Here is a 14,027-nt window from a genome sequence, read left to right as displayed (position 1 = left end):
CTTCTATGCCCCTCTCACCATAGGATCTGAGAGCCTCTCAGACATGAATGAATCACAACAGCTCTAAGAATGGAAATTGAAGTAGAGAGAGAGATCAATGGACTTTCTCACAATCACATAGGAAGTTTGAGAATTGAACCCAGATCTTCCAAGGCCCACTGCATTATCTTAACCACAAGACCAGCCTCTTTTTAAGTGCTTTGACCAAACATACCTCAAACAGGGTAGGTCAGTGAATTATCAATTTGAATATATATCTCCACATAACAAAGCCATGGGAAAACAAAATGATGAATGAAAGAAAATATGTACCCGTTATTTTCCCACCTTGCACAAGGTGGTGACTAAGACAGGAAGACTAATTTTTTTTTCAAGGGCCTAATTCTGAAGTCTTTAGAACTGCACATACAGTTGAGGGCAGATTTTGGTACAGGGCATCTATTTTGAATGTCTGATCATCCTAAAGGAAAGAGGACTTGGAGATTTTTGTAGCTCCCCACCAAGGAACACTAGCTTTCAGCTAACATATGAAAGAATTCTCATTGATAATTAAAAGAACAGTGAGTGGCAGCAATATTTTAAGAATGGGCTCACGAAAGGACAAGAATTCCCTTTAGACTTGGAGACACTCTGATTGACAGGATTTATCTGCAGACAGGAGGGGTGAGGGAGTAGCATATTTCTTTACTTTCCCATTTAACAGAAAAGGTCTCCTGTAACCATTATCAAGAGATGAGGCAACGCATTTATACTAAGGTTCTCTCTCGTGGAAATGCATATTTGTTCCTAACCCTACAGATTGGATAAGCACAGGCTCACAACTTGTGTCATTTGAAGAGAGGGGAGATCATATGGAGGGTTTAGGGATAACTGTACTTGGGAATATTTTGAAAATACCTCTTTTTTTCCCTCTCTCCTCCCAGTCCAGTCCATTCTAAGGGGAAATATTTGCTCTTCAGAAGTATTTTTGAAGGATACTGCCAGGATAAGTGATCTCTGGCAGGGATTATAAAGTAGTGTCCAAAGATGGAGCAGATTCCATCAGAGGCTGGAAATCACCCTCACTTTCCTGCCAAGTCAAGTCAGGTGTTTTGACTAGGAGCCCATCCAGCCCCCTAACGAGGGCACCACTGGGAAAGAGCGAAGTTACCCTCTTTAGTCTGAAGTTGAAATCTGTCATTTTCTGTTATCTTACTACAGTAAGTTAGCTGCTTGTTTGAATTCAAACAGTCTCATTCTTCATGCTTAAGATTTGAATTTCAGCGACACATTCCTAGACTGCCTCTGAGCTCCAGCAGGCATCTGAAGGGACCCTATAATCGGGGGGCAAATGGGTTGTTTTAAATGCAGCAAATGATTCTTTAGGAGGGTTTTGTTTGTTTTTTAAATAGCATAAATACAAAAGACATATTTTGTATCTGAGGAGGAGGCACAGGTTTGTACAACCACATTTTGAGGTCAGTGGCAAATGCCATCTTTAATCTTTCACAAAGCGGGAGTGGCCAGGAATGACTCAAGCCCTGCATTGATACAAGCAGACAAGTCAAAGCTGCAACCTGCACTTTCAGTCAGTGTAAACCGACAGTGGGATTACGTGTGTCAAAGCCACACAGTGCGTTAGCAGAAGTTAGGGAAACACTTACAACGTGTAATTATCACTTAAACAAAGCACACACAAAGCTCAGCACGTAACCATGTGGACTGAGCATTTTCCTCCATTTTCTTACTAAGTCATCAGAAAGTGGTCATAATAAGACTGTCATGTTCCGATGAGGAGTATATTCTCCTTAAAAATGTCTCACTTGAAATGCTATATAAATATTTCATTATGTATATTTTTCAAAGTTAAATATTTGCCTCCCCCCACCTTTTGCAGCCGTAAAGATCATAGATCCTCCAGAATCGTCAGGTGATGATATTTTATCAACAGACAGAACTTTGCCTTTCTTTATTGATTCAAGTGACCACACCACCTCCCTGCCTGAAGAAGTCATCATAGCCACATTACCCACTGACCAAATCACACTACTGCCAGCAGTGATTAGTCCACCTCACAGCCACTCCATTATCATAGATCAGTCCTTTGAAATAACCAGTTCACCAACGCCAGCAGCTGATAGCAGCATCCCTACTGGCTTCAAAACAGGAGTGCAGGATATTGCTGCAGAACTGGACAGAGTCCACACGATGAGCACAGCAACGATGGATGAAGTAGAGTATGGCAGTGGATATATTTCCGGGTTGGCGAGCCAGCCAGCAGGAGCCACTCCGGCTCCTACACTGAAGTATGTAACCACTAGCTCCATGACAACGGCAGCCAAAGGCAAAGAGCTGGTGGTTTTCTTCAGCCTGAAAGTAACCAACATGCATTTTTCTGATGACCTCTTCAACAGGAGTTCTCTGGAATACAGGGCACTAGAGCAACAATTCATGCAGCTGGTGAGTAAAAACAGATAGTCTGCGATGTATAGTATTTGAGCACACATTAAAGAAAAAAGATTTTCCTTGTTAGCTTATATTATTGCTCCCCAGATTAGCAGAAGCAATAAAAAGAGACAAGCTACTGGGGCATTCATCTAGAAAACGGATTTATTCTGACCAGATCAGTAAGCTAAGGAGGAGCTGGAAAACACAACTGTATGAAGTAGAGCACAGTATAGGGCCCTGTCGTCCAGTTTAATAAAACACCTTGAACTACTGTAACAAGTAACTTTTTTTTTAGTCTGTGATGCTGGCTGGATAACAGATAGCAGTGGTTTATGAACGAGAATACATGTAAAAAAAAAAAGAGAGAGAGAAAAATATTTACCTATGCAAGAAACCACACACACACATTCTTGGCAAGTAATTTTAATTGGATTTTTCTTAGCTCCACTTCAGTGGTATGGTAACACTGATTACACCTAATAAATCCAGCATAAGGATTCAATTCTTATCAATCCTTTTAAAATACATCATGAGTTATCAAAGTGAATGTGATTAGATATAGATTTTCCCCAGAGATACTGCTGGACCATTGGACAACAGTAACATGCCTATTATATCGTGCTCTCACTTGCCTGGATGGAACCCTTTGAAAATAATTGAAGTTGGCTTTTTAGTGAGGTGATTTTTCTTTATTCAGACCCATAAATTCCCCAAACACTGTGTTTCATTACAAGGAAAACTAGCGTCCATCCATCTCAGTTCACTATTGAGAAAGATGCAAATACAGAGACTAATCAAGGCAAACAGAAAACTGGACTTGGTAGTTAAGCACTATTATTAAAGCCAGAAAAATAAGTTGGTGATTCAGGTACCTGGTAATGAAAAGTGAATATAAGTGAAATTAATTGCAGCTAGGCATTGACGGGGATTTAAAGTAAACCAACTTCCTGTTTTGCAGCTGCTTCCATATCTTCAATCCAACCTTACAGGATTTAAGCAACTGGAAATACTTAACTTCAGAAATGGAAGTGTGATTGTCAATAGCAAAATGAAGTTTGCTAAGACTGTTCCATACAATATCACAGAAGCTGTGCACTGTGTTTTGGAAGACTTTTGCGATGCTGCAGCCCAGCGCCTGAATTTGGAAATTGACAGTTACTCTCTTGATATTGAGCCAGGTAAGCTTGTGTTACTAAAAATGTAAAACCAAAAACTGTACAGCTGACCTTTCATAGCACTGATACAATTGATGGCTTTACCCAACACAACTGGAAAAAAGACATTTTTATTTTAAAGACTATTAATATTGGGCTTCCAGTATGTCAGACTGCCCTTGATCTTTCATTTTAGTAGGAAATTATGGCAACCAGAAATAACTTGGGGATACTTAGAAACTTTCCCAATTATGATAATGTTTATCAGGCTATCAACACACTTTTAAAGTCATCAGCAGTGATTGGAACACATTCCATCTCATAAACCCGATCTCTCCCTGATGCTGTTTATTGACATATTCATTCCTCATTTAGCATCATACTTGTAGAGTCCTATGCCACCATTTTCTCTACTGTTTTCCCATAGAAATTGAAATCACCTCAAAAAAATCTACAGGTTTAAGACATGTTTAAATCTTCTTGAATTAAATTCAAGTAAATCCCCTTTCATTTGTGAAAATGAGAGCCATCTAGTGGAAACAATGGTGTACCACAACTAAATATTCAAACAAACAAATCTCAGCCTTCTGCAAGAAGCAGCCAAAAGACCTGTCAAAGCCATTCGCAAATACCTGCAAGTATTTTTTAATCATCAAACCAAAGTGAAAATATGGCAACAAATTGTGATGGTCACATTGTCCAGCCAGAATTATATTAAGGAAAATGACACAACATTACAGGAAAACATGACACAGTATAGCTCAGAAGAATGTTTTATGCCTAACTCTAACAGCTAAAAAGTGATAGCTTCAAACGCCTGAAAACTACAGTGCTGATGTACACATTGAGTAAAACTTAGCTAGAACCTAGTTCCTGTGGTACTGATGCTGCCTTTGACATCACAGTAAAAAATCACTTCCATGAAACTAAAATATTATAGTTAAAATGGGGAACTTACAAGAGGACATGAAACTAATGTAGATGTTAATATTTTAATCAATGAACTAATTAGATGAACAGCTCTATCACGATCTCTCAGAACCCTACTGAAAAGATTTTAGTTAAAATATCCACTGATATCCTCAGGAAAAATAAGTTCATTTAACAAGCTAAAATAAGCAGTGGGATAAGTAGGAGGAGAAGAAGAGCTCAGATATAGCCTGCTTTCATGAGACTAGCCTTAAAGGTAAAGAACCAGAGAAGAAAAAGACAGCATCTGACTCAGAAAGCAGAATTGTCTCTAACTATGTGCTCCCATGATTCTCCATACAGCATCCTTTACTTTAAAGAATGCATTCCTTTAATAATGCGAGAACAGAAATGTTAACTGATAACTAGGGAGACAGCCAAATGTAATCTGAGATGAATGCACAGTACAATGCATTCAACCAGTTCTCACTACAACAATTACTAAAGGGATGCTAATACAAATTGTATCTTTGCAAGCAAATGCATCTGAACCGAAGAGATGAAGATGTAGGGAAATAAAATGAGAAAGGGAAAGCTCTCCATGTAGCTGTGGAAAAGGCAAGGAAAGAGTAAATATTAACTTTAAAGACTACAAAGAGATGCAGCTGAGAGAAATGAACTACCTGCAGGACTCACTGTTTCCATGTATAAATTACGAAGTGGTACAGATTCCAGCAAGAAAGTAAAACAGGATTGCACAAATATTTAAATGCATGATGTCAGGTTACCTCTGCTTAACATTAGCCAGACTGCTATGAGGGGATCCAAACACAACTCCACGAACTCTTAGCTTGCTGGGGCTAGACAGAGTTCAGGTATTGTCCCTGGCTTTGGGCCTCTAGGCACACACTCCATGTGTGGCCTTCAAGTCTGACATCCCACTTGACAGTGTGGACCCCGCAGCCCAATTGCCTAGGCCCTGAAACTAGTGCCATATCCTCACGCATCCCCAGCAGCTCTTGCATATTCCCCAGAATCCCACTGGAGTTGTTGGCTTTCTGGTTTGTCTTCTGGTCTACCTCTTCAGGGGCACATGACAGTGAAAGCACAAAGACTTTGCACAGGACTCTAAACACAATTTACTCTTTACTTAACAGCATGAGAAATACACAGCTCTAGTCAAAAGACATGCATTTCCCCTCCATCAGTTACCTCACCATTCTGGAGAGTTCTTTGGGCTTGGACAGAGGCCTCTGGGATGCCTGGGATCCTTCTCCTGAAGCTCAGTGTCTCAGCTCAGAAACATGGAGCCTCTTTCCCTCTCTAGATCAGCTAACTTTCCCTTACCTTGGTTGATCCACAGTTAAATTAGATCCCACTGCTACAAAAGCCTTCGCATTTCCTTCTTTTCTGCCCGAAACTTCCTGTGTTCCCTCTCTCTCGCTCGCTAAAATGACCCTTTCTTTTATAAACTGCAGCACCCTTTTTCAGGTGACTTCCTTATCAGCCTCAACAGGTGATCACACATCCCTACCAAGAGACAATGCTAGCAAGCAACCTCTCCTCTGACAAACCAGTTCTCCTAGGTAAAAGGCCAGTCTTTTGTCTCAAGGTTTTCACCTGAATAGACAACTATTTTAGTAGCCAACCATTGTCCCTCATCTGGTAGGTACGTGCTACAGGTCTGTCAGCAAATAGTGGATCCCACATCCAGATAGAGGCATTCCAAGATACAACAATTTCATAACAACCACCAGAATTCATAAGTTGTACATAAACAGATTCCCCAACTCATTAGCCATGGAAATGGTCCGCCCGTAGTCTGGAAAGCATGTTTTTCTAAGGCCCAAGTAGGATCAACATGACTCCAACCTGAATCAGTCAAGAGTCTGATCACTATCTTGAAACACCATTTTGAAAGTAGTAAGTGAACCTATCAATTCTACTTTGTCCTTAGCGAACAGAAATAATGGTAAATCCTTATTTCATGGCTGGTATTCCTTACATGAGCACAAAAAGCAAGCTTTCATGACTGGTATTCCTTACATGAGCACAAAAAGCAAGCTTCTTGAATATTGTAAAAGTTAATTTTAACAGTTTAAAAAAGCATTCTGAATATATGCCCCACCGTTTGTGAAGAAGAGTGAATAAATTTCACATCAGAGGTACAGTGTCATCAGGAATGATGTTGATGGAAGTGGTGGCTTCTCCATTTCTTGCAGTCTTCAGATTAAGACTGGATGCCGTTGTGGACGATATGCTTTATTCAAATGCAGGTTATTGGGCACATTACAGGAGTAACTGGATGAAATTCAAAGGCCTGCAATGCACAAAAAGGTCAAACAAGATAATCTAATGGTCTTTCTGGCCTTAACAATCTACGAGTCTAAGCATAATCCTAATTCTATTATGTCTATTACACACACACTTTTTTCCCAAAAATATTTAATCAAAATTTCAATTTATTTTGACAATTTTATGTATTTATTTATTTTATTTTTACTTATAAGCAAGCTAAGATAGACACTAGTGAGAGTCATCTAGTCAATAACTAGCCTTGTAAAATGCTGCTGGGAGTCAGGATGACATATTTCAATGGATCCAGCTAGTATTTTTTGTTTCTATCTAACAGGCTTTTTATTTTATTTTTTTAAGAGAAAAATTGTTTCTCTGTGAACATTGATACAGAATTCCACTCCAGGCTAAAACCTGTTTAAGTTATTTCACTTCCTTCTGTAAAATAAAAGCTAACAATTTTTGATTTACAAACGTATTGCTTTGCTACAAAATGATTTTTTTAATTTTCATTCAAAAATTATTAATACAGTAAAGATTTTTTTCTATTACATTTAGACAGGGATTTGTCAGCCTTTACAAATATTTACTTAATTATTATTGCTGACACAATGTGTTTTGTTGTTGTTGTTTTGGTTCAGACTTAGTACAATACAAAGTTCTTTGTTCCAATAACAAAGTGGATGCCAAAGTGATATCATTTTATGAGTACCAAAGATGATTTAAAACGGTCTCCCTAGTCTTTAATTTTATGGAGAAGCTAATCATGGAATTATATAGAAGGTTAGAGCTGAAAGAGACCTATTGATCATTCAATCCATTTCACTACTTGTATAGGCAGATATGAGCACCCTTAAGCATGGCTGAGATTTTCAGTGCCACCAGGGAGGACTCAGTGTTCAGTTCTCATGGAAATTGATGGCACTGGTCAGCCATATCCTCTAAAAGCTTTGAAAATCTCAACCAACAGGTTTATAGTTATTAGTAGGTAGGCTGTCCAATGTGAATCCTCTTCTGAAACTAAAGATTTGCCTTTCTAGGAAAAATAAACAGACGGCCCATTATTGCGGAGATAACATCCCCGGCTGACATTTTAAGAGCTGTTGATAGTTAATCTTTATACAATAGACCCATGCTGATCTCTACAGCTATGGTAAAGGCTGCATTTTCTCAGTTCGGTTTAACAGTTCAGGCTTCTCATATGCACCTTCGAAGCCCTGTTGAATTGTTTGCTATTCATTAACTGTATCCTCGGGGCTAAGGAGTTAGCCTGGCTCTCATCTCCCTCCTCCTCTCCCATACTTCCTTCCAGGTGCCAAATGATACTCCTACACTGGATCTAGCCTTCCTCACCAGTGCCTCCATCTAACAGCCGGGTCATGCCGGGAAAACTCATGCTGAGTCCCCTGCTGACTTTTTGAGAGAGGCTGGGGATGAAACCTGGCAACAGGAGGAAGCAGGGCAAGGCAGTCCACAGGAGAATTAGAGGTGCTTGGGAGGAGGAAATATGGCTTCAGGCTGCAGTCCTGGCTTTGTCCTTTCTTCTAGCATCCATAGACCTTCGTCTTCCCCAGTACAGTGTCTCATGGCAGCCTCCTTCCCAAACCCAGAAAACCAGCAAGTGGTGATGGTGTCATACACCTCATGAAAGGAGATAAGGTAAACCACCTTACTTCCACAAAGCCATTCACACATGGATCTCCCCTCGAGAATGCCACCATTTCTAGCTAGTAGTGTCACCCTGTGTACAACATACAGGGACGGTGCAGTTTTTTCCTTGCCCTTAATCAGATTGCAGGCTACTTGTGACAAGAATCACATTTCTTGTATATATATGTGCAAATATAGTACTAGCACTCCCCAAAAGTAAAAGATGATGGAATCAGAATACCCACATGCAAAAAAGACTCTACAGTTCAAACATAAAAACATGACTCTGAATATGTGGGAAGGAAACCGATTGTGCAAGAAAATATAACATAGCAGTTTTCTGTGGTATCTGAGGAAAGAAAAATGTACATATTCCTTTTATGCTGAGATATCCCCACCAATTGATATAGAAGGAGCCTGGCTGTAGTGAATCTCTTTTGTTCTCTGTAGCTGCCACAAGTTCTGCCAAGTACACTGAGATAATGCATCAATGCATCCACTAATAATGTCTCTATCTTATTACAGCTGATCGAGCGGACCCATGCAAATTCATGGCATGTGATGAATTTTCACAGTGCATAACAAATGAATGGACAAAAGAAGCAGACTGCCTTTGTAAATCTGGTTATGCAAGCCGAGATGGACTGCCATGTCGGAGTCTATGTGAGATGCAGCCACATCTTTGTGTTAACGGTGGAAAATGTGAATTAGTTCCAGGAAAAGGAGCTGTCTGCAGGTAGGCAAATTATATTTCTCAATAATTCTGCTGAACAATAGTTCCTGAAAAATCAGTTACACAAAGAGTTGGAATTGAGATTACCCTTTTTCAGGAGTATCAAGAGCAAGCCAGCGAGTATAAAATTCTAGACATTTTGATCTAGATTGTGGTATTGTTCCATTGACAAGCTACCTTAGACCATGAATAGTTCCACTGAAGTCAGTGGGACTATTTAAGGATTCAAGTACTGCACAATATCAGTAAAAGCATCACACAGTCTAGTTCTTTATTAGAAAGAGTACATTTATTAGAAAGGAAGCATCATTGACCTAGATTACAAATAACTTGAAATTATATTCTTCTTGGTGGTTCTTGATTTTCAAAATGCAACTATTCTGACATTTTGGAAAAATCAAACAACATCAGTTCACATTTTTGGCTATTGGTAAATAGGTATATCTGTGAGGAATTAACTTTTGGCTGGTTTGTATGAAATACATTTTAAAATACTATTGTAAGCATATATATATGGCATCCACCACTATAATAGCTGGCCAACTTACAAGGCATATGTTGAGACAGTCAAGATCTTTGTATGATCAAACTTTGTATGCCCAGAGTTTTCAAAGTAATCAAGTGAGCCAGGATTCCATTAGTTGGGAAGGCATGATGTTTCTTGCAACTCTTTGCAAATTTGACCAGACATCATAAATATTTCCACAGGTAGCAAATTCAGGAGTGTGGGCCAGTTACTGAGAATGTCATACAATCCAGATACACAAACTTCCCCTTATGGCACCAAATTCTAGTGTTCAAAGGGAGTGTAGATTGTACAGTAGGTCAAAGACTATGAGGCTCTTACACAGGATGTCCAGAACCTGAGTGTTACCTGGCAGTTGATTGACTGCCATTGTAACAAGCGGAGTACAGATCTGATTAGCCCTGTCAATCATTCTTAGTACTGACCTCAAGAGGTCAGTATATGCTAATTAGAGCATTTAATATCAGCTACAAACAATAAGAACATTGAACAATTTCTGCATATCATCATGACTGTAGAAGAATTATCCACTACATTGTATACGGTTAGTGTTTAAAATGTACAATAGTTGAGTTACCTTAACTCTTTTTGCCCCTGTTGGCTTCTTAAGGCCACATCTACACTACCCACTGGATCGGCGGGTAGTGATCGATCTATCCGGGATCTATTTATGGCATCTAATGTAGACGCGATAAATCGATCCCCGATCGCTCTGCCGTCGACTCCAGAACTCCACCAGGGTGAGAGGTGGAAGCGGAGTCGACGGGGGAGCGGCGGCCGTCGATCCCATGCCGCGAGGACGCGAAGTAAGTGATTCTAAGTCAATCTAAGATATGTCGACTTCAGCTACGCTATTCTCGTAGCTGAAGTTGTGTATCTTAGATCGATCCCCGCCCCCCCTTAGTGTAGACCAGGCCTTAGAGAAGAACGGGATGTTGACGCTTGAAGCTCAGATTGAGTTCTGAAGGGACACTGCTGAATTCCCTATATGCAAACTCACGGTAGCAGACTTGCTGTATTTTGCAACGATAAAGTTAGCTTGGATCTAATGTCCATAATATATCAACCCAAGATCATGATTTTGCAGGGTCAGAATTTTGTCCAGAGAGTCAAATGGCCTAGCTTAAATGCAGATAACGAACATAATGAGAATGCAAGTTTATTAAAAATAATGAATACAATGCCTTGAATTGTGTCTGGTTACATACTTATATAATGCCAGGATAAACTTTAAAAGCTTGTGCAAGCAAAACCAAGAAAGGTATGAAAACAGCAGATCATTGATTCCAATGGAAGTACTTCCAAGTAAGAACTTGGTAAGGCATGTCGAATTCAGTCCAATGTTTGCTTCATTTTCAAAACTACTTCAAACCTCACTGATTTCCACTTCTGATAATTTATGAACCTACATTCTCATAGAAAAGCCAGAGGTCTCACCCAACATCTTGGGAGAGGTTTATTTTATAGTAAAGTAGCATAAAGCTTTAGACAGCACTTCTCAAGTTAGAGGTCACTGATGAGTAGTGTGTAGGAAAGATTTAAAAAAGAGATATCATTAGAGAGGGAACAAATTTCTAGAACATTCAAGTGCAAGGTTTGGTTTGGCCTCATTATAGAGCTAGGAATCAGCCACAAAGCTCTGTTCTATATGCAAACTTCCTTAAGATTCAGGGGTGGGGAGAGAATACTTCAGTCTCCAATTGTTTTATATTAATCATCATGAACTTGAAGATATAGTCTTCCATGTATTATTAATCATGCTGCTTCACATGGAAGGACCCTTTTTAATTAATTACAATGAGAAAACTGTTCTTATACTTGTTGGCAGTTTTCCCTGTATTTTGGACACAAGAACTTTGGATTTCCTGCCCTCAGTCTTATTTTTATGTATATTTTTGCTTTTCCCCCTCTTCCTGTTTAGATGCCCTGTACGTAGGCACCGGTTTTACCAAGGAGAGCGCTGTGCAAAGTTTGCTCCAGAACCTATACAACCCTTCATTTTAAAAGCTGTGGTTCTTAGCTTATTAAGCCTTGTTTCTCTTGTCATCATTTTAATTGTTAAGATAAGAAGAAAATACAAATACCAGACTAATTTGGAGTAAGCAGCTCATGATTTTTCCCTTCACATTTTAAAATTAATTTTCAATTATGTTCCTTAAGTTACAGAGTCTTATATAAAACAAAAATGTTCTGCATTATAGAGGTCCTGCTCCCAACAACTGTGGCACAGAAAATGCTGTAAGAATTAATCCCATTTTTGAACATGATGAGCCCATCACTAGCTTTTGCAATGTGCCTTGTAGTGTAAGTGCTTGTGTCAGTTCTTCAGAGATCATTAACCAAGGAACATTACACAAATATGAAAAAACAACTCAGTGTGAAGGTAAAATGCATGCACATACATTCTCATCCTCTCCAAAGTAACATGTCCACTTTCGTGCATTAACTTTACAACTAAATCAGGTTTTGGTTTGTTTGTTTGTCCTCTTGCCTTAGCCATTTCAGAGCTAAAAATACTAATCCCTAAATTTACTAATAACCTATAATATTTACTTGTGCATAGGTTTTATAATAGAACTTTAGAAATTACCTTTCTACAGCTCTTCTGCATGGCTTTGGCCGTCCATTCTATCCTGATGGCTTTCCTAATCATTAGTGCAAGAATTAAGCCTGAATATCCTTGTTTTAATGTTGTAGGTCACCAGATGATATTACAAAACCAAGACTGACCAGCTAGTGTCTGAAATTCTGGAGTTCCAGCATCAGCTAGGTAAGAAAGGTTTGTGACTCCATTTTCAAGAAAAGTGTACCATTTTATGTTTATTCTCAAGTTTACCATTTGTAGACGTGACTGAGAAACCTGTCCATGTACTAGTTTCATATTCCTTTTGAAGCTGAAAAGAAACATGTATTTTTTGGTTGAAAATGACTTTTCCTTTGGGAGCTTGATAAGTTAGCCACATTCTATTTTGAAGTGCTTTTATGCAATACTGTGCCATTTTGTATGCCAGCTTTCAAAAGCAGTAGTCTCTAAAAGACACTAAAAGATACAAACAAAAGAACTAATCTTAATAGGAATAGTAGTCATATACTTTCACTTATTAATGCAATGTAAGGAGCTGCAAATTACTTAAATTAGGCACAAGACCTTTATACAAAAGGCACCTACATTTGAGTTTGAACAATACACTGTATTTTACTTTGTGTCTATCTATACTTCAAAATGTGCGACTTAGAGTACAGAATCTCTTGCTTGTATGCAACAAAAAGATCTAACTAGGAAGGGTAGAAACTTGATTGAGCTGAGAAGTTCTCTCTATACTGTCAAGCTATGTCTTCCTTCTTCCTCTAGCCTTAGTCCCATCTATATGGGGTTGGCTCTGAGTCCTTCTTTTCCATCCCAGTCTGTCTTAAAGCAGTTCCTCAGAAACTCTGCAGTATGATATCCATCCATCCAGTTTTGGGTCTTCCAACCCTTCTCTTACCCTTCACTTCTAAGTTTAATGTCCTGTTCCTGTATATTCTGCCAATCTTCTTTTCACATGCCCAAGCCAGCTAAGCCTGGATTCCTTCAGTTTCTCTGTAAATAGTACCAGCTTCAAAATTCCCCAATTCATTTGTTCAAATGTGGCCTATCATTGTAACTCCAAGCATCCATCTTAACATTTTCATTTCCACTGCATTCAAGATCTGCTCGTCTCTTCCTCAGTGCCCAGCATTTTGAGCCATACAAAAATGAAGGCTTAATACGGTCTTGTAGGTCTTACTTTCAGTTTGATAGGCATTTTCCTAGCATAGACCACTCCGCTCACTTCTCTCCATTTAGTCCAGGCCTTTCCTATTCTGCTTGTTAAGTTCATCATTGAGTTCAACATTATCCTGTGTTATTGAACCTAGGTACTTGAACTTCTGTATCTTTGTTGGTGGCTGGTCCCTCTAGACTTGCAGTCTCATTGTCTTCAAGATATCAAGATACCCCTCTAATGCATCGAGCACCAATGTGAACAAAGAGAGGTTTCGCGCCAAGCCTTGATGTACTCCAACTCTTACTAGAAGCTGTTCAGTTTCTCCACATGGCCTAACTGTGGTAACAGCACCCTCTGATGTGCCTTCAGGTATCTGTTTCATTCTCATACACCAAGAGATGACTTCTCTCAGAACAGGGTCATATAAACCTTCTCAATATTGACTAATACTACCATGCAGGGATTTCCTCTTTTTTCTGATATTTTTCCACATGTACTATTCATGAAAAGATAGCACCCATTGTTGATTTGCCTGGCACAGAGCCAAAGTTATTGTCACTGAAGTTGTGTTGGTTTGTTCCTTCAAA

At 39.1% G+C, this 14,027-nt stretch overlaps 1 protein-coding gene across 1 annotated transcript in view; it reads left to right on the top strand.

The window, feature by feature from the left end:
- The window catches only part of IMPG1 (interphotoreceptor matrix proteoglycan 1), an 89,782-nt gene extending 76,123 nt beyond the window's left edge, over positions 1-13,659 (top strand). The window contains exons 13-17 of the mRNA XM_073335128.1: positions 1,877-2,439; positions 3,386-3,605; positions 8,961-9,171; positions 12,392-12,464; positions 13,592-13,659. Of these exons, the coding sequence (XP_073191229.1) occupies positions 1,877-2,439; positions 3,386-3,605; positions 8,961-9,171; positions 12,392-12,431 (1,034 nt within the window). The 3' untranslated portion in view covers positions 12,432-12,464; positions 13,592-13,659. The remainder of the gene's footprint in view (positions 1-1,876; positions 2,440-3,385; positions 3,606-8,960; positions 9,172-12,391; positions 12,465-13,591) is intronic.
- Positions 13,660-14,027: the final 368 nt, after the last annotated feature.

Source organism: Lepidochelys kempii, chromosome 3, assembly GCF_965140265.1.
Source record: "Lepidochelys kempii isolate rLepKem1 chromosome 3, rLepKem1.hap2, whole genome shotgun sequence".
Classification (NCBI taxonomy): domain Eukaryota; kingdom Metazoa; phylum Chordata; order Testudines; family Cheloniidae; genus Lepidochelys; species Lepidochelys kempii.
Note: the sequence above shows the minus strand (reverse complement) of the source record. Positions and strands in the feature narration are given on the sequence as shown.